The 21478-nt window shown below is 43.1% G+C and overlaps 1 protein-coding gene across 1 annotated transcript in view; it reads left to right on the top strand.

The window, feature by feature from the left end:
- The first annotated feature begins 777 nt into the window (after nucleotides 1-777).
- The window catches only part of LOC133238933 (cytochrome P450 3A24-like), a 60172-nt gene continuing 39471 nt past the window's right edge, over nucleotides 778-21478 (top strand). The window contains exons 1-4 of the mRNA XM_061402595.1: nucleotides 778-973; nucleotides 11402-11736; nucleotides 18116-18209; nucleotides 20408-20460. Coding sequence (XP_061258579.1) covers nucleotides 11666-11736; nucleotides 18116-18209; nucleotides 20408-20460 — 218 coding nt within the window. The 5' untranslated portion in view covers nucleotides 778-973; nucleotides 11402-11665. The remainder of the gene's footprint in view (nucleotides 974-11401; nucleotides 11737-18115; nucleotides 18210-20407; nucleotides 20461-21478) is intronic.

Below are 21478 nucleotides of genomic sequence, written 5' to 3'. Positions count from 1 at the left end.
CAGCAACTGCACACCAGTGTAGATGCCTAAGAGAACTGAACACAATTTCTCAAACAAAGACATATGCCTTCATGTTCATAACACCACTCTCCACAATAGCTAAAGGGTAGACACAAGGCAAACCAGTGGATGAATGGATAAACCGATCGTGATGTATCCATACCATAGTTGCTTCTTCCGTTATCACAGATGTGAAATCCTAATACATGGTGCAAAAGAGATTAACTTTAAAAATGCATAAATGAAAGAATTCAGAGACAAGAGACCACACATTACATGATTCCATTCATATGAAGCATTTGGAAGAGGCATATCCATGGAGTCAGAATGTACACGAATGGTGGCCTGGGGCTGGGAGAGGACAGAGTGGGAGGAGCTGCTTATGGACTCAGGAGTGCACTCTGGTGGAACGGGAGTGTGCTGGAACTAGAGGAGGTGGTGGCACGACCCTGTGAATGTGCTAAATGGCACCGAATGGTTGATTTGTGCCGAGTCAGTGTCACCTTGGTAAATGTTTTTAATCTCAGGACTGTACCCTAACAAATTCAAGACAGGTCCCTGTAATACCAGAAAGCCCTGTGGCTTTTCCCAGACATCCTGCACAGCCTTCAGCTTCCTGTTGAGCTGTCAAGGGTGGAACCTTGGCCCTAGAATTACAGGATCTCTAACTTGGCCTGTGACCTCATCACTTTCTTATTAGCAGTAATAAAAATTGGTTGATTTAGACATTGTGCATGTAACCAAGAAATAACAAACATACTCAGCAATGATAATTTTGATAAGATGAACCATTCTCACAGCCTGAATGCCCTCTTTCTCTCCTTAGGCAAATTCTGCTCTGTCTGTGGCACTGCATCAGTGTCACCTCCTCTAGGAAGCCCACCCATCCCTACAGAGGCTCTGGATCCCATCTGCCTTTCCCAGCCTCCCAATGCCTTTGGAGGTGTCTGCGTGCATGGAGCACCCCACCTCGGTAAGCGCCCTTTGTGACGGTCTTGTTCACACTTTGTCCCCATGTTGTGTCATAGTACCAGGCATAGCTCAGACTGATACACAGGGCACATGACCATGGAGGTAACTGTGTGGCCAATCAGAATAGGGCATCTTGTGTTGAATTCAAGGTGTGGGCTGGAACTGGCTGGGCAGGGCGCCTGGAAAAAATCACTGGGCTTGGCAGGCATGTGCTGACATGTCTACTTAGAAAACTCTTGGTGCTGCATGCACTAATGAGGAGGATTTGTTTATTCTCTGGGGAGGTGGTTTATTTTTTCTATCTGATTATCATAAGAGCCTATGTTCTAACTAAAGGTGAAGAACTCAGCTTTTGAACCCAGCTGATCTCAGTTGAATGAACCCACTGAATGAACCCATGTTGGTCAGTTCTCAAAGGGTAAAAAAATATTTAATTTATTCAGTGACTTTTTGGAATTGTTCACCTGGGATCTACAAACTGGGTTTCTGACAAAAACAAGTAATGACATTCTTTTTGTTTCCAGCATAAAATTAATTGATGGGATTTTAGGTACTTAAAGAGGTTACAGTTTTTGAAAAGGCTGTATGTGCATGTGGTAAAATGGCGTAAACAGATAATGCTTTTATACTATGAAGAATGATGTTTTGTTAGGTGGTTTTGGTAGATACTTTTATCACATTAAGGAAATTCCTGCTACTAGTAGTGCAGTCTTCTATCGTAAATGATATATTGAATATTAATAAATGTGTTTTCTGAGGCTATTGGGATGATAAGACCTTTCTCTTTTAATCAATTAACCTGATAACTAATACTAATACTTATTCTTTGTTAGTCACCCCTGAGTTTCAGGGTAAAATCCAACTCAGTTTGGTTGCTCAGTCATGTCCAACTCTTTGCAACCCCGTGGACTGCAGCACACCAGGCTCCCCTGTCCATCACCAACTCCTGGAGCCTACTCAAACTCATGTCCATAGCATCAGTGATGCCATCCAACCATCTCGTCCTCTGTTGTCCTCTTCTCCTCCAGTCTTCAATCTTTCCCAGGACCAGAGTCTTTCTTTTTCCAATGAGTTGGTTCTTCACATCAGGTGGTCAAAGTATTGGAGTTTCAGCTTCAGCATCAGTCCTTCCAATTAATATTCAGGGCTGATTCCCTTTAGGATTGAATGGTTGGATCTCCTTGCAATCCAAGGGACTCTCAAGAGTCTTCTCCAGCACCACAGTTCAAAAGTATCAATTCTTCGGCGCTCAGCTTTCTTTATAGTCCAACTCTCACATCCACATATGACTACTGGAAAAAAACATAGCTTTGACTAGATGGACCTTTTTTGGTAAAGTAATGTCTCTGATTTTTAATATGCTGTCTAGGTTGGTCATAGCTTTTCTTCCAAGGAGCAAGTGTCTTTTAATTTCATGGCTGCAGTCACCATCTGCAGTGATTTTGGAGCCAAAGAAAATAAAGTCTCTCACTGTTTCCATTGTTTCTCTATTTGCCATGAAGTGATGGCACTGGATGCCATGATCTTGGTTTTCTGAATGTTGAGTTTTAATCCACCTTTTTCACTCTCCTCTTTCACTTTCATCAAGAGGCTCTTTAGTTCTTCACTTTCTGCCGTAAGGGTGGTGTCATCTGTGGCAATCTTGATGCCAGTTTGTGCTTCGTCCAGCCCAGCATTTTGCATGATGTACTCTGCAATATGTTAAGTAAGCAGGATGACAATATACAGCCTTGACGTACTCCTTTCCTGGTCTGGAACCAGTCTGTAGTTCCATGTCCGGTTCTAACTGTTGCTTCTTGACCTGCATACAAATTTCTCATCATGTGGTCTGGTATTCTCATCCCTTAAAGGTCCAACTTAGTCATGGTGTATCATTGTTGCTGGATTTGACTGGCTTTATTTTGCTCAGAAATTTTGTGTTGAAGCCTGTGTGTAAGAGCGAAATGTAGTCTTTCTTTCTTGTCTCACTTTTGTCCTATTTGGGTCAAGTTCATACTGTCCTCATAGAGTGAGCTGGGCATGATTGGATTGATTTTATGTGACAACTCAGAATCTTAGCTTCACCTCTACGATGGCATCCTCTCAGTTGGCTGCCAATGGCTCTGCCTGCTAGCACTTATGCCCCCTTTAACCCCCTCCCACTGGTGAGGCTGGGATAGGTGACTTGCTTCTAATGAGTAGAATATTAATTGGGTGCCCCCTCTCACTCCCTCACTCTGGGGGAAGCGACTGCCATGTTGTGAGCTGTTCTGTGGAGAGACCCCGGTTGCAGAGATCTGAGGGGCTTCTGGGCCACAGCAAGTGAGGAACTGAATCCTCGAGCTTGTGACGATCTGAATCCTGCCAGACCACCTGGAGGACCTGAAAGGGGGTCCTTCCCCAGTGAGACTTTGGATGAGAGGCAGCCCAGCCTGACAGCAGGAGAGAGCTTGAGCCAGAGGCTCCCAGGTAAGCCACGCCTGGACTCCCAACCCAAGGAGTGTGACACAGTCAATGCTTGTTTCAAGGGGCTGTATTTGGGGGTAATCTGCTGGACAGCATAGAGAACTAGTGTACCTGCCATGGTCTCTGTTCCCACCACACTACAGGGACCATCTTTGCCCGGATTCCAACTGAATTCGTGCAGTGAAGCCTGACTGTGCCTCTCAGACTAGCAATTCTTCTGTAATACAGAAGTTTTAGAGAATTACTTTTCTGTGGGAGGAACATTTTCCCAAAGGGAGAGGGAAACCAGTGAGTACCCTCTTCCCTCTTCCCCTGGATGGGCTGCATCTTCTGAGTGGTCGTATGGCCTCTCAGAAGATGGTCAGTTGATCAAAGAGTTGGTTGCTTTTGATACCAAATGTTGGCCAGATTGGTAATGAATCTGGTATAGATGTTTCTTCCATGCTATATTCCTATTTTCCTTCACTCTTTCTCCCCTGGATCAAATTCCCCAGAAGATAGTACCACAAAAGCCTGTATTTCAAGCTCTCCTTTCTTGGGAAAGCAGGCTAAGACATATGTGTTTCTTGAAGATTACCATAAAACTCTCTGAATGTGATGTTTCCTTGAAGAAGATTTGACTTCCACTTACTTTTTAAAGGAATTTTGAGACTGTTTAGCTTTCTATTTTTTGGCTGGTTTTGCTCAATTATGTTCCCTAGGATCTAGGCTATTGCTTTTAATATTTCAACTAATATTTTTCACAATTCTCAGCAACAATTAAAGTAATAGATGCAATTTTCTTGTATTTGACTTCATCCCATGAATTTCAGATATTCGGGTGCACCCAGGCTTGTGTAGTTTTGACATTCCCCCTGCACATGGATTACAATGGATATCATGGTCTGAGAGTTAGTATGTTTCCACGTGATAACTGTGAGAACTGTGATCGTGCAGAAGTGGGACCCTCCCCACCACCTACATGTTCAGGACAAGGGGCACTGGGGAAGATGGTGCCCTGGCTGACTCCCAGAGGAAGTCTAGGAATTCATGATGGAAAATGGATTGGACCCATTTCAGATGGAAGAATGGTTGTGTAGACACAAGAAGACCAGTCGTCTAGGGGGCTTGGGAACAGCACATCATACCATTTTCTTAAAACATCATGTTTGCGCTAGAAGCGAGCTGAGACAAGCCTGAAGAAGTCAGCAGTGGCCAGATGCACACAGATCTTTTTTCACCATTTATTTATTAATTTATTTTAAGAAATTGAGTTCTTATTAACATAAAATGTTACATTAGTTTCAAGCATGCAATATAATGATTCTATATTTTAATACATTGCAATTTGCTCACCTTAGTAAGACCAGCAAGCATCTGTCACCGTATAAATTTGTGACAATATTATTGACTCTATTCCCTGTGTGAACATTATATCCCAGTGACATATATTTTCTATGTGGAAGTTTTACCTCTTCATTCCCTCCACCCATTTTGTTTGTCCCTCAACCCGCCTCCCCTGTGGCGACTACCTGTTTGTTCTCTGGATCTGTGAATCTCTTTCTGTATTTTTTGTATTTTTGTAATACAGTCTTTTTCTGTATTCTACTTTGTTTTTTAGATTCCATATATAAGTGAAATCATACAGTATTTGTTTCTTTTTTTTCCTTCTGACTTATTTCACATAGTGTAATACCCCAGGTCAATATTAAAAAACCAAACAACTTGATTAAAAAGTGAGCAGAAAACCTGAATAGACATTTTGAAGACGACATACAGATGACAACAGACACATGAAAATGTGCTCAGCATCACTCATCATCAGGGAAATGCAAGTCAAACCCATAAGAGAAAGCACCTCTCACCTGTCCAATGACAAATTGTCAAAGAGACAAGAAGCAAATGTGGGCCATGATGTGAAGGGAGGGGAACTTTCCTGCACTGTTGCTGGGAATGTAACTCGGTGCAGCCACAGTAGAAGGCAACATGGGGATTCCTCAAAAAGCCGAAAGAGAGCTACCGTAAAATCCAGCAGTTCTACCTCTGGCCATTTATCTCAAGAAAGGGCTACTTTGAAGCCCTTTGCTCATTGCAGCACTGTTTGCAATAACCAAGATATGAAAGTGACCTAAACATCCAACATGGGTCTTTTATTTATTTATTTATTATTTTATTTTATTTTTTTTACTTTACAATATTGTATTGGTTTTGCCATACATCAACATGCATCTGCCACAGGTGTACACGTGTTCCCCGTCCTGAACCCCCTCCCACCTCCTTCTCCATACCATCCTTCTGAGTCATCCCAGTGCACCAGTCCCAAGCTTCCTGTATCCTGCATTGAACCTGGACTGACGATTCGTTTCTTGTATGATAATATACATGTTTTAATGCCATTCTCCCACATCATGCCCCACTCCCTATCCCACAGAGTCCAAAAGACTGTTCTATATATCTGTGTCTCTTTTGCTGTCTCGCATACAGGGTTGTCGTTACCATCTTGAATAGCTGCCTCATGGCATTTGGGTTTAATTCTGTGGATGATGCAAGTGGTTGGAGAGATTTGAGTAATAGAGGAATGATGCATGACTCATGTTTTACCAGGCCCTGTCTCATGGCAGAGTAGGGAATTTCCTGGGTGAGGCCAGTCTAGGGTCAGATAAAACTCCTTAGAAGGTTACTGTACTGATTAGGAGAGATGGCCAACACTTTGCTCCTCTTTTGCAGCTAACCTGTGATGCTGATCTTTTCTTTCATTTTACACCTCCTGTGTCATTAATTCCCTTCTTCGTGGTCTTCTGAAACTTGCCTGCCTCCTCTGATTCCTCTTTCACTCCTTGGTTTCATTCATCTTTCATTTCCTGCTTTCTTGGAAACCCAGATGATTCTGATTGTGACGTGTCAGGACTATTTGCAACATCCCTTATCTGCTGACACCGTGAGTTCATGAATACATAAAATTTAGTCATCTGCTCTCTCTTTTGTGGCTACAAACAGCTCTAGCATTTATAACAACAGTAGAAGCATGATGGAGATATTTATCCCATAAGAGGTTGACACCATCTGCCAAGTTATTTCAGGAGGCCTCTTGGAATCCAGGCAAGCATGTCACTGGCACAATTTAGAATTATGAGATCTAGCTCCACACCCTACATTTATTGTTGAATATTTGGGCAAGATTCTTCCCCACCCTGATTTTCTGTTTTTACATCTGTAAAGTGGGAATCAAATAACCCCAACACTGCTTACCTCACATAGTTTTCAAGGTAATCAATTGAGAGATGTGAAAGAACTTTCTAAGGTATACAGTGTCGTAGAGATGTTAGTGATTCATTTATCAAGAAAGAGAAATTCAGGAATGGAGTAGAAAGTGAGCAGCCATGTTGAGGTCTTTCTCTTCTCTTTGCTGTGAAGTCCATGGAAGTGCTTCTGCTTAAGGGCATATGTGTGTGTGTTTCTTCATGATGGGATGTGTGTGGGTCAGAAAGAACATCCCACTACCTCATCCCAGCCCCTACTGACTGGCTTGCTAGGGGCCCTCACCTTGTCTGTGTTGGGGCAGAGCTCTGGTTACAGACCAGTGATCTGTGAAATTGGAAACTAACACACACATCAATCCAGAGAAATATGGCCTCCTCATACCCTGAGCAATTCTCTCAGCCAGTGGAAGTCAGGACAGGCTTCCCAGAAGAAGAGTCATCTCTAAAAGGAGAGGAATAGCAGACTGACAGGGCCTCTTGCATCACTAAATCCCTGACACCCTGCTCACCTCTCCTGATATCTGAGCCTAATGCCCAATTCCATGAGTGTTCTTTGATTTCCATCTCTGACTGATTGCTGAGGTCTGAAAAGATAAGCCATGTATTGTTGATGAGGACACTGTTTCTAAAACATGTATAATTAGTTTACCTTGGCAGTACTATACTTGTCTATTTCTATCTTCCACCTGAGTAATATCAGGATCTTGGTCACATCTGCACATGAAGCACTTGGAATAGAGCTCTGACCATGCCAGGCCGTCACTACACAAATGACCAGATGAGAGACGTGAGGTGTGGGGTGCTCTTCAGGCACACGTCTTCCTTCACGGTCTTCGTAAGTGAGACTTTTCAAGTCAGGTGTGTCTGGCTGTGGAACGAAGGGCACAAAGACCATGCCTTCTGTTATTTCCCCTTGCCGAGCAGGCCATTTGCCTTTGCTAGGATGTGGCTCTGGCTACACATTTTTCTCAGGACTTGACTAGACTATTGCCCCTGGGATAGATTCCAACCAGCTGGACCAGGCCCTGAGGTGAATTGGGAAGGTGATGGTATGTAAGGCTTAATGAGAAAACCATCATATTGGCATATGCATTTTGGAGGAAGGTGAAAGTATATAGTTTCCACAAGGAATTTGTTTCCAAGAAGAATAAGAAAGGCTGTGGGTTTAGCTGAGTGAATCAAGTTGTCAGTAGTTATCAGATAACACTAATCTCTTCCTGGGGATGTATTTTGTGTTCCTCTTAGTGGGGAGTATAGACAGGTGACAAGCACCTGTCATGACAAACATCTGTCCTTGTTTCTCCTGAGGTGAGATGAAGTCCTTGATTCTGGAGACCCATGGAAGGAGCCCCTGGGCAGGGTTAGACATGGAGATAGGAGCCGAACTTTTAACCAAATTGCTGCTTCAGCCTTGAGTCTCACTATTTCACAGTGACCCTCATCATGAAACTGCAAACTTTGAATATTGGCATTTCAGAGCAGAACACTTGCCATCTTTCTTCATATTATTTATAACATGTTTTGATCAATAGCTGTTGGGAAGCCATTTACAGTCACTGAGTCTCACTTTCTATATATGTACATGGGGGATTTTAGCATGACCCTCCTTAAAGGTACCCAGTGTGTGTATGTGCTTAGTTGCTCAATTGTGTCCCACTCTCTGCAACACCATGGACAGGAGTCCTTCAATCTCTGTCCATGGGATTCTCCAGGCAGGAATACTGGAGTGGGTAGCCATTCCCTTCTCTAGGGGATCTTCCTAACCCGGGGATCAAACCTGGATCTCCTGCATTGCTGGCAGATTGTTTACAGTTGAGCCACCAGGGAAACCCCAAAGGTACCCAGAGAAGGCACCAAAAGGGGGCAGAAATGTATCAAAATCCCTCAGACTTTCTATCTGACTTGCTTCCTTGATAGCTCAGTTGGTAAAGAATCCGCCTGCAATGTGGTAGATCCTGGTTCGATTCCTGGGTTGGGAAGATCCCCTGGAGAAGGGATAGGCTACCCACTCCAGTATTCTTGGGCTTCCCTTCTGGCTCACCTGGTGAAGAATTCACCTGCAATGCGGGAGACCAGGGTTCGATCCCTGGGTTGGGAAGGTCCCCTGGAGAAGGGAAAGGCTACCCACTCCAGTATTCTGGCCTGGAGAATTTCATGGACTGTGTATAATCCATGGGGTGGCAAAGAGACACGACTGAGCGACTTTCACTTTCTCTTCACTTTCCCTGGGGATCATCTCCCAGCTTCCCAGGTCTGTCTTTTGTTGGTACTGAAGCTGCCATCCATTTCTCTCCTTTGCTGCCTCTCTCTAGGGCTCCATTTCCCCCAAAGACTCCAAAAGGTATGCCCCATACTGAGCTTGGTTGTGTGTCTCACTTCCTCCACTGAGAGGCTGCCCCAAGGAACAGGACTGTATAGCTTCTAGCCCACAGCACAGTACCGGCACCTGCCAGTCACCCACTTGAACTGAAGCAATGGACAGATAAATAGATGTGTTCAAACATTATAATTCTCAGTGGAAGCTGTGGATTTTAACAGGGGCCTCCTGGAGGAAGCCTGAAACCAAAGATGAAAAACTATGATGATAGAAATTTCATGCTCATGCCAAGCTTCCAAGGAACGTAAAATAGGGCAGGAGGCATAGTTGGGACTTACTAGACGGGGTCGCACAGAGTTGGCCACGACTGAAGCGACTTAGCAGCAGCAGCAGCAGCAGCACTTTACTAATAAGACTTTCACCCACTCGGGCCAGTATAGGAGAGCCCTGGGGACTCTTAGGCCAGAGTGAGGGGAAAAGTTAGCAAGAGATGAGTACCACTTTCTGCAGAAGGAGTGAAAGTGAGACAGGATAAAGGGAGAAGGAAGTGCAGAAACACAGCTTACATACCTTGTGTTTCTATTAAGTTTTAAGAACCTTTGAGGTTTTGTTTTTCACATAATCCATGGTTACCTAGGCCAAGCAGACGCAGGACTTGGTCCAGAGTACTGATAATGAGCCATTGTAATTTCTCGATGCTCAGCCCTCATTCTGCTCCCATCAGGAATTCAGCAGGGTTACGTGGATGCCTGGGCTTCCCAGGTGGCCCTAGTGGTAAAGATCTAGCTTGCCAATGCAGGAGACATAAGAGACGCTGGTTTGATGCCTGGGTTGGGAAGATCCCCTGGAGAAGGGCATGGCAACCCACTCCAGTATCTTTGCCTGGAGAATCCCATGGACAGAGGAGCCTGGCGGGCTACAGCCCATGGTTCACAGAGTCAGATATGATTAAGGCGACTTAAGTGCAGCAGGGGGAGGCCTCCAGCAGGTGATACCAACTGCTTCTCTAGGCCTCCTCTGTATCAGCTCCTTGTTACCTAATAAAATTTCCTTGTGCTCTGCTTGCTAAGTTTCTTCAGTAGTGTCCGACTCTTTGTGACCCTGTGGACTGTAGCCCTCCAGGCTCCTCTGCCATGGGATTCTCCAGGAAAGAATACTGGGGTTGGTTGCCATTTCTTCCTCCAGGGGATCTTCCCATCCCAGGGATCAAATCTGTGTCTCTTAGGTCTCCTATATTGGCAAGTGGGTTCTTTACCACTAACAACACTTGGGAAGCCCCCAAATTCCCTAGGTGTCCACAAGTGGGAACCCCTCTGCTCTGACCCACCCACACCCCACATTCCTCAGAGATAACATGCCCTCATGTGATCTTTTTGGAGTCCTGTTGCTGTACATGCCACATTGCTGGTGGCTAATGATGTTGGAGTCCTCTTGGCCATTGGACCACTTTTTCCTCTCACTCTCTTTACACCCTTTGATCTTGTATTGTGGCCTTTCCAGAGAGAGGTGACCACTTTTTGATCTAGAATCTGACTTGCAGGAGCTTTTGAGGTGGGTCCAGAATCAGCTGAATTGATACCATTGGTGCAGCCATCACCCTCTCCTCCACGTCCTACCTCTCCTTCTGAGGCCCTCTTGTCAACAGGATCCTGATGGATCCTCCTGAAAGTACAGAGACAGTGGCCAAGACCCAGCCAGGCCCTCTTGTTGTGTTAACAATTCAGGAAGATGGCGTGGTCACCAAAGAGCCACAGGGAGAGGGCACACAGGTGCCCAGTGCCCTTACCTCTACCAACTGAATTCCATCTACATTTCTGGATACCCACTCTGCAGAAAACACTCTGCTAGGTACCTGGACATGACCCTGGCTAGAACCCAGTATGTGTCCAGGTCTCCATCCACTGAAGAGACTAGGTATGAAAACCGAACATGGTGCAGGAGATAGAATTGTTTTCAGGGGACAGAAATCCCCAGAGGAGGAAATGGTTATATCTGCTCAAGGAGGTTGGTTAGGGAAGAGTCTAACACAGATGTTCTGTCTGAGCTTCATTTTGAAGGATAATTAAGAACCTAAAAGGGACACAGGGGCATTTCCAGGCAGGAAAAATGTCATATGAGTAACAATCAGCACAGCTATCTTGTTTGACCCCATGGAGGAGGAGATGGCACTCAACTCCAATATTCTTGCCTGGGAATTGCCATGGACAGAGGAACCTGGTGGGCTGCAGTCCATGGGGTCCCAAAAGAGTTGGACACAACTTAGCAACTAAACCACCACCATCTTGTTTGAAGAGTTTCAAATATTTTGGACTACAGGCAGCCATAGAGACAGAGAGGTTTAGAGGAGAATTAAAGCCAGTGGCTTTATTTTATTTTCTGTAACCTTTGGGCTTACTGATAACACTGATTGTTTATTGATTTCCTACAGAATATGAACTCAAGGGAGGTCAAACTGAAGTGCGTGTTATGCTCGGCCAACTACCAAGGCAGAGAGGGCTCCTGTAGGTGGAGCCCAGGTGGCGCTTCTTTTGGCTGCAGCTCCAGCTCCACCTCCTTTCTCACCACATAAATCTCCCAACCGCACTGAATCTCCGCCTAATGTGAACAGAAGCTCCACACTCAGAGGCAGGCAGAGGGCAGCACACACAGCTGAAAGGAAACTCAGAAGAAGGAATCGCCAAGAAAAGTGGCCATGGAGCTAATCCTGAGCTTTTCCACTGAAACCTGGGTTCTCCTGGCTACCGGTCTGGTGCTCCTCTATCTGTGAGTAACCATCAGGCTCATCTCCTTTGTAACCTGGGTCTTGGGGTGCTAATCAGGAAAGGGGGTTCCCTTAGTTTTTTAAAGTTCAAAGTAAATGGAGGGGAAGTTGCTCAAGCATCATGTGCTATGGGCACCAAATGGGTTATTATCGATCTTACCCACATGTGTTGAAGGAGTTAACTTTACTCCCAAGTTGCTGTTAGCATAGTTAGGAGGGTTTGTGACGTTCTTTGCTCCTGAGAATGACCCTCTGATTGACTGCCAGTTTGCATGGACCTAGAGTAGTCAACCAGAGTCCATCAAGGGCAAATTAAAAACAATGGCCCATGTGCAGTGTAGTCCTCACTGATTCCCATGGCTGGGAATCCTGGAGGCAAGCAGTAACCTGGGTTTTGTTTCATTCTCTGACTTCTGGATTCTTTTTTTTTTTTTTTTGTCTTTTTAAAAATTTTATTGAAATACAGTTGATTTATAATTTGTTAATTTCTGCTGTACAGCAAAGTGATTCAGATACGTGTGTACATATATTTATCATTATTTTTAATATTCTTTTCCATTATGGTTTATCACAGAATAGTGAACATGCTATACAGTCATGGTTGTGTAGTCGCTAAGTCATGTCTAACTTTTTGTGACACCATGGACTGTAGCCCACCTGGCTCTTCTGCCCGTGGGGTTCTTCTGGCAAGAATCCTGGAGTGGGTTGCCATTTCCTTCTCCAGGGTGACTTCTGGATTCTGTACCTGCTGCAGAAATCCTGAGGAATGTTTGGCCCCTTTGTCACTCAGGAGCTCCTGCTCCGGACCCTCTTTCCAGGTGTCATTTACACAAGGCACCGGGTGCACCCCGACTTTGTTTGGAGGCCTGAGAACAAGCACCCTTTTTTCATACTCATCCCTCCCCCTTTTCTGCACCCCTCCTCCTTTTCTGCACCCCTCCTCAGGGCATCCATTCCTAAGACTCAATTCCCCCACCCTGTACTCTGCAGAACTATGGAGCCCCAGATAAGAAATCTTAAGATCTAGGGAGACTTGGCAGAAATCTTGAGGTTATATTCATTTTTTTCACCTTTTCTTTTAATCTCTGGAAGGGTTAGCATCAGTGTACAAATTTATTTTCCCTGTGATAAAAATCTGCTAAGCCTACGTTGCCACAAGCCCCAGAGTCCAATTTGGATTTTAAGCACTTTTTCCTTTTTAAGTATGACACAGGAGGATAAATCAAAACCATCTAGTAGAAGAATTCCTTTAAGTGGTGGGCTACCTGGTATCATGGATTAAGTTGGGAGAGGAGTTATTTTCAAAAAGTGCTTAGAGATACCCCTCCAAATCACATATGAGCCCTATGTCAATTTCACTTTCCTTTAGTATAGGAAATCATGATGACATGCACATGAATAATATTAACCTCATTTTAATTCTTTGAAAGAAATATTAGGAATTCAAAGTATTGCAGCAACATATTTTCTGTCTGATATTATAAAGTTAATTGGTAGAGTTTAATTTCATTTTATATAGTTGAATCTAGTACTAAATAGAATGAAATTAAACTCTGCCAAAATTGGGGCTTCCCTGATAGCTCAGTTGGTAAAGAAGCCGCCTGCAATGTGAGAAACTGGGGTTCAGTCCCTGGGTTGGGAAGATCCCCTGGAGAAGGGAACAGCTGTACAGTCCAGTACTCTGGCCTGGAGAATTCCATGGACTGTCTAGCTGGGGATCCCAAAGAGTTGGACACGATTGAACAACTTTCACTTCACTTAAAAAATTGATATGAGTATTTCCAGCATGTGTTTTTTTCCCCTGAAGGATAAAAGAGGACTGTTGTCCAGCACCTAGAAAGGTATGTAAATAAACTCACCCTCCAGAATAATGCCTGGAATATGAATCTAGTGTATAAATATATTCCTGTGATATATCTTTTTAAATATACATGTCCAGCAAGCTATTTTAGTCTTCAGGGCAGATGAGTATACATGGCTGGGAGCCAGTGATGATGTGAGAGGCATCCAGAAAGAGATTGGGATGGAGGGGAGAATATTCCTCATTCTTCAGAGCAGACCTCGCAGGGATACTTCTCAGACCTGATCCCACACAAGGTCCATAAGGTTGGCATCTCATCTGCTGGAAGCCTGGGGACACGAAACAACCTCAGTCACACTGTGTCTGGTCCGTCTGACAGTGGGGCTGGTGCTGGCTAGTGTCCCACCAGGCAAACATCCCTGTAGCCTGAGAAGGCGCTGGTGCAGCCAGGAATCAGCCGCTGCAGACGAGGCTGTCGTTATGCTGATGCGGTGTAAAAACTATGAAAACGTTGGCTTTATCTTTAGCCTCTTCCTTTTTACCTAAAGAAGCATCAATGTACCAAAAAGTGGGGAGCTAGAATAATAATTCACTCAGTCCACCTGCTGCCTTGGTGGAACCGTGTGAGTTTAGACACCAGATCTCTCTGTGGGACCAGTGTTGCCAACATGCTCGCTCGATGGCTTGGCATCACTTTTGAGTTCATGTAGCACACTGAAGGTTCAGAAGCAGAAACCAGTTTTGCCTGGTTGTGAAGACAGAGAGAGGAACTGGGGTGGGAGTTGCACAGGCCACCCCTTGGTTGTGCCAGCTGGTGCCCACACCTCCACCACTTGCTCTGGAGGAAAGAGAGGGATTGCCAACATAGCTTGGCCAAGGTACGTCCATGGGCACTTCCAACATAGGTCCTTCCACGAAATTTTTTGCGTTTCTCTTATCACATATTGTAAGATTGCTGGATTTATACAGAAATTTGAACCTGTGCTACCTTAAAGGCTAGCTTCCAAAGAAGGAGAGACAGGAGCTTAATCCAATATTCTGGAACATTCTATGGCCACTCATTTTTGGTCATACAAAGTGTCTTTTGCCTCCACAGGAAGGTTACTGAAGACTGGTGAAAGTGCCTGTAGGGCATTTTGAACCATTTATACACAGCCTGCTTTTCAGCCATACCTTACTAATTTGCCTCTGCGGAGTTAGCATTAGAGGTCTAGCAAGTTCATGTTTAAACCATTGATGGCAGCCTCTTCCCTCAGGCTCTCTTTCCCCGCACTCTGTCATCTCTCAGTAACACTAGAGTGAGCAGACTTGTAAAGATCCAGAACCCTGAGTCATGGGCTTGCACACATAACACCCGAAGGATAACCTACAGGCAGGCCTGCTATACGGAGCACCAGCCTCCATTGGTTTTTAAGGTAGTTGAAGTCAGAGGCAGTAATCTAGCTGCTTTGTGATTGAGCATCTTCAGGAAAATGAGTGCACCTGGGGCATTGTGCTTAGCAGGTGAGTATCACTGGTTGGAGGACCAGATGCCATGAGGTGGGGAATGGTCTGGAAATGGATCCTTTAGTCATTGGGTCATTTCTACAGTTTCAGGGAACATAAGGGTCAGTCATCCTTCTTTGTAGTCCAAATCAACCAAATTGCCTGACAACAGAGACATGGGTGTAGCTGAAAGGTGCTCAATTTCTATGATGGCAATGGAAGACTTGAGCACAGTTTTCATTCTACAGATAAGAACACTGTGCTTCAAGAATTCAACCATTACAACATAAGAGTTGAACACAAGCACTGTGATACCATGACAGTTGATCTGGTGATTAAGTCAGCTCCTAAATGACTAACAGGCATGATGAACTGAAGAAAGGGATGGTTCACATTTTGTCAGATGGAGCAAAATTTCATCACGCTGCTCAGAACAATGCACAATTTAAAACTTATAAATTATTTCTGGAATCTTCCACTTAATATTTTTAGACCAATATGTTAACCACATAGACCATGGGTAACAAATCATAGACTGCAAAACTTTACCTGGGGGTGTGTGTGTGTGTTGGGTTACTGTATAGTTTTTAAAGATGTCTCCATTGGGTGGAACTGGGTTAAGAGTAAATGAGATCTTTCTGTACTATTTCTTATAAATTCTTATGAATGTACTATTATCTCAAAATTAAAAAAATATTAAAGAGACAATTCCCTGGTGGTACAAAGGTTAGGACTTTTTACTCTCACTGCCAAGAGCCCAAGTTTGATCCCTTGGTCTGGGAACAAAGATAATGCACGTCCTGCATACTGGTCCATGCAGTCAAAAAAAAAAAAAAAGGTAGAGAGTAAATAAAACCATCTGCACATGATGCATGATTATATGTTTTCTAAGAACATATACAGAAAATAGACACTGAGCATATTAAGCTGATCACTTACTGATAGGAAAGATGATAAGAATGGAGTGAAAAATGAGTATAAAGGATGTATTTTGTTAACAGGTGAAAAAGTTTTAAATTTTAAAAAAATACTCTTAATTCAGTTGGTTCACACTTGGCTTGTGCGTCCTTGTCTGACTGTTGGCAACCCTATGGACTGTAGCCCACCAGGCTTCTCTGTCCATGGGATTCTCCAGGCAAGAGTACTGGAGTGGGTTGCCATTTTCTCCTCCAGGGACCTTCCCATCCCAGGGATCAAACCAGTATCTCCCAGGTCTCCTGCATTGGTAGGCAGAGTATTTGTGACTGAGCTGCCTGAGAAGCCCAGATATACTCATAGATATCATATAATTGACTCAGGTAGGTAGGCAAAATATAGTTCCATTTTTATCTCCAGGTGTTAAGCATTTACACAACGACTGATGTAATTCAAGTCATTGTGCCACTATAGTAACCATTAAGTTTGCACTTGCCATGTTTGGGGCAGTTATGCTAACTGGCTCATTTTAATTGTTTAGATAATTAATTTGTAAAGATAGATTGCCACCCTTATGACACCACCTTTATGGCAGAAAGCAAAGAAGAACAAAAGAGCCTCTTGATGAAAGTGAAAGAGAAGAGTGAAAAAACTGGCTTAAAACTCAACATTCAGAAAACTAAGATCATGACATCTGGTCCCATCACTTCATGGTAAATAGATGGGGAAACAATGGAAACAGTGAGAAACTTTCTCTCTTTGGCCTCCAAAATCCCTGCAGATGGTGACTGCGGCCATGAAATTAAAAGACGCTTGTTCCTTGGAAGAAAAGCTATGACCAACCTAGACAGCATATTATAAAGCAGAGACATAACTTTACCAACAAAGGTGCATCTAGTCAAAGCTATGGCTTTTCCAGTGGTCATGTATGGATGTGAGAGTTGGACTATAAAGAAAGCTGAGCACCGAAGAATTGATGCTTTTAAACTGTGGTGTTGGAGAAGACTCTTGAGAGTCCCTTGGACTTCAAGGAGATCCAACCAGACAATCCTAAAGGAAATCAGTCCTGAATATTCATTGGAAGGACTGATGCTGAAGCTGAAATTCCAATACTTTGGCCACCTGATGCAAAGAACTGACTCATTGGAAAAGACCCTGATGCTGGGAAAGATTGAAGGCGAGAGAAGAAGGGGACAACAGAGGATGAGATGGTTGGATGGCATCACCAACTCAATGCATATGAGTTTGAGTAAACTCCGGGAGTTGGTGATGGACAGGGTGGTGTGCTGCAGTCCATAGGGTTACAAAGAGTCGGACAGGACTAAGTGGCTGAACTGAACTGAATTGCCATTAAATAATAAAGCAAATTAACTAATATTACTTTAATTAAAACAAAAAGCTGTGCTTGTTTTAACACCTGCTTGTGAAGACAGAGTTAAGAAGAATCAGATCTTAAAATGAGGTCAGATCATGGTGGGAGCTCCAATGCAAAGAACTGGCTCCTTGGAAAAGACCCTGATGCTGGGAAAGATTGAGGGCAGGAAGAGAAGGGGGTGACAAAGAATGAGATGGTTGGATGGCATCACTGACTCAATGGACATGAATTTGAGCAAATTCCAGGAGATGGTGAAGGACAGGGAAGCCTGGTGTGCTTCAGTCCACGGGATCACAAAGAGTCAGACATGACTGAGCAACTAAACAGCAACAACAGCATAAAGGGAAGGAAAAGGATAAGTATAAGAACAACGCCATGTTATCTCTAGTAACTCTGTCATTGGGTGGATGCAGTTATCCAAAATCTCATGTTTGAGACAGAAAAAAAAATTTCCCCTGTGTTCTTAGAATGAGAATCTCTAAATCATGGGAGAGTCAACTTATTAAATACATATGAATGCATTTTTTTGGAGGAATTATAGCCTAAACCTCCTGGGAGCTCTCAAATTTTGTAAATATTTATCAAGCATCCACTCTAGGATTGGGACCATCAAAATTTCAGCTGCTATTTGTGGTCTCACTATGGAAGAGGGAAAGGAGTTGATGAGTGAAAGTAATTATTGCGTTTGGAATTGCTGTTATTATTTATCGCCTACATATTATCTTTCCAGTTTCAAGTTAGTGACTGGCCAGCTCCAGCATTTATTCCACAATCCGTGACCTGGATTTTCTCTCTCAATTCATAGATATGGAACATATTCCTATGGGCTTTTTAAGAAGTTGGGAGTTCCTGGACCAAGACCTCTACCTTGTTTTGGAAACATTCTGTCCTACCGAAAGGTGCGTGTTGCTTGATGTCCCTTTTTTGCTTCTTATGGTTGCAAATCCCAGCTGAGTTCCATAGTAAAAATTCTCCTCCTCAGGGGGCAGTTGAGAGTTTTCTTACTTCCCAGAAATGGCATCGTAGACCCCACCACACATGACCTCTTTACCCGAGGCTTCTATTGTCAGCTGTCAGGAACCTCAGGTTTGCCTCCTCAGACAGTCAAGGTCTCTTGGCTGAGTCAGCACAGGACTTGAAGTTCCGTCTTGTAAGCTTTGTGAAGAGGATCTTCTCTCTGCCAGGTGCAGATTCCCAGCAAGGCACAGCCCTACTAATTGTCAGGAGAAAAGCATGAAGGGATGCCTGGTTGCGGCTCATTGTGCTGCGTTCACTAGTGTCAGATGTGCCTTGTTGGTAGCATAAGCTCTGGGTACCCTTTTGTCCCTTTCCTCCTGAATTGTTTGGACACTTTAGTTTTTAACGTATCAGGTAATTTGCACATACTTGGATTCTCTCAAGAACTGCTAATTCCTGCAGTTGTTTTTTTTTTTTTCTTTTTTCCACTTTCTGCTCTACCTCTTGCTATACATGACATCTTTTGGGATTTGAGAGATGGAACAAAAGCTTTCTGCTTTTCTTCTGTGCCTTCAGAGCAGGCACCTCACGGGTGAGTTTGAGCAGGGAATGAGTGTAACTGAGACACGTTGGTGGTTGTCTATTTGCTTCAGATATTTAATGACCAAACAAGTTGTGGAGTTTTTAAAAATAAGACAGAATCACATATGCAAATTCACTAGAAAGGATATGATTTGACAAAATTATTAAAAATTTAATTTAATGTTTAATTTAACTGGAGGGAATGTACCAGATGGCAGATGGATTGTGAATTCTGGCTGAACCTTAATATCCATCATGCTCTGATGATTCCCCCAGTGCCCAGTCCCTCAACTGAAGGTCGTGAGCTATGTCCATGTCCACAGGCAGAGCCCTGTGCGCCAGCTGCTCTCTGACTCAGATTTCCTTTCCAGCAGACAGGATTGTTTCTTAGATCCCAATTCTCCCAACTGAGATTGTCATTATCTCATTACTGCCTAATAACTTTCTGAATATTTTTCCATCTGAAGAAGCAGTAATTGCGTATCAACCTTTCCCAGACGAACTTCTTAGTAGATGCACCTAAAAAACCCGCATTTCTGAGAACTTCATTTGCTTTGCTGTTTGTTGTTCAGTTGCTCAGCTGTATCCCCATGGACTGCAGCACACCAGGGTTCCCTGTCCTTCACCATCTCCTGGAGTTTGCTCAAACTGATGTATTGAGTCAGTGGTGCCATCCAACCATCTCATCCTCTGTCGCCCACTTCTCCAGTATCAGGTTCTTTTCCAATGAGTCAGCTTGTTGCATCAGATGGCCAAAGTATTGGAGCTTCAACTTCAGCATCAGTTCCTTCCAATGAATATTCATGGTTGATTTCCTTTAGGATTGACTGGTTTGATCTCCTTGCAGTCCAAGGGACTCTCAACAGTCCTCTCCAACACCACAGTTTGAATATCACAATAGAAACTTAGCAAAAGGCTTTTTTTTTTAAGTTATAGAAGTAAAAACTCAGGCCAGGCATGTAAACTGCACTGTCCTTTGTGTACTTGTGGCATCTTCCCGTTTTTTCTGCGTTGAGCTGGAAAACTAGAAGGCGAGTCCACTTTGTCATTCATTCACTCACTCACTCACTTTCTCATTCAGCACACACTCCTTAGACTTATTTAAATCTGTGAGATTAAAATACATCACTGGTGCTTTAACATCCTTATTCTGTTAGAATTTGCATGAGATAAATGAAAAGGCTGCTTAACTAGGAGATGAAAGGGTGTGTAGGAAACGCTTACTTCTCTCAGCTTCAGTTTTCTCACATGTCCATGGGGGATTAGAGATTAAAGGATTTTAGACAACACATGCACAAGGAAAAGGCTTCAGAAAGACAAGGAGTAAGAAGTATTCATTGACAGGGGTAAGCGTTTTAGTATCTACAATATTCAAAGAAAATTTAAGAGTGATTTTAAATGGTCAGTTTCACATATCTCCTCTATTTTCTCTCCTTTCCTTTAAGACATTTGTGAATAAGAACTTCCCTCCAACTGCCAGTGAAAAATGATGGCTTTGTGAATTAGAGGCAGGGTTCAATACAGTATATTAATAATATAATTTTGTTTCTCCTTGCAGGGTGTATGTGAGTTTAATGAAGAATGCTTTAAAAAGTATGGGAAAATTTGGGGGTGAGTATTCTGGAAACTTCTGTTGGATACACTTGTTATAATTAGCCACTCTCCCTCCCCCCTTGGTATGGAGGGGGGTATCCAGAGCTTCTTGGAGTGAAGTCATTTGTTGTAAAGCTTTGGAGACTTATTTGACCAGAGATCCTAGAAGCCACCAGGTATGCAGGTCCACAGTCTGAATCAGGCCTGGAGAGTCACAGGTCATCATTTTTCTCCAGACTTTGACACCCAGGGACTCCTAGCCTCACGTTCTGTCAATGTCTCACTCTTTCTCCCCTTTTCCATTTTTTCTCTCCTTAGGTTGCCTTTAATTGCATAAATGCATTATTCTAGAACATTCTACTGTGGGCCTATAAATGCATTTTATGACCCTTTCCCACATGTTTCTCTCTGTTTTTAAAATATATATATTTTATTGAAGTAGAGTTGACTTACAATGTTTCAGGTGTGCACGGGTGATTTGCTTATACAAATACACATATATTACTTTCAGAATTATTTCCCATCATAGGTTTTTATAAGATATTGACTATAGTTCCCTATTCTATACCATAAACCTTTGTTACTTGTTGCATATCTATTTTTTAATTAGAAATCTAGCATTCTATTCATACTAAGTCAAACAAGTAAAATTGAAATGTTGTAATTTTTTTAGTTAGGCAAAAATTCATGTTTTCTAAAATATATATATTATACATATTTATATATAGTATACAAATGCTTTTCTACTGCACTTGATAAAGGTTCAAGAAAGAACATCAAAGAAAAAAAAGGAGATGGAGAAACTGGAGAACATAAACTAAATGAAATGGGAGCACTGAATATGAAATAGAAAAAGTGAAATAAACTAGATAAAAGTAAAAGATCATCATATAGTCCAGTTGTTTTTAAACATGACTGTTCATTAGAAACGTGGAGCTCTGGAGGAAAAAAAGCAATACCTGAGCATTTGTATTTTTCAAAAAGTTTCAAGATAATTCTGATATGCATCTGGATTTTAAAAAGTGATTACAGGTTT

This window comes from Bos javanicus, chromosome 25, assembly GCF_032452875.1.
Source record: "Bos javanicus breed banteng chromosome 25, ARS-OSU_banteng_1.0, whole genome shotgun sequence".
In the NCBI taxonomy this organism is placed as follows: Eukaryota; Metazoa; Chordata; class Mammalia; order Artiodactyla; family Bovidae; genus Bos; species Bos javanicus.
Note: the sequence above shows the minus strand (reverse complement) of the source record. Positions and strands in the feature narration are given on the sequence as shown.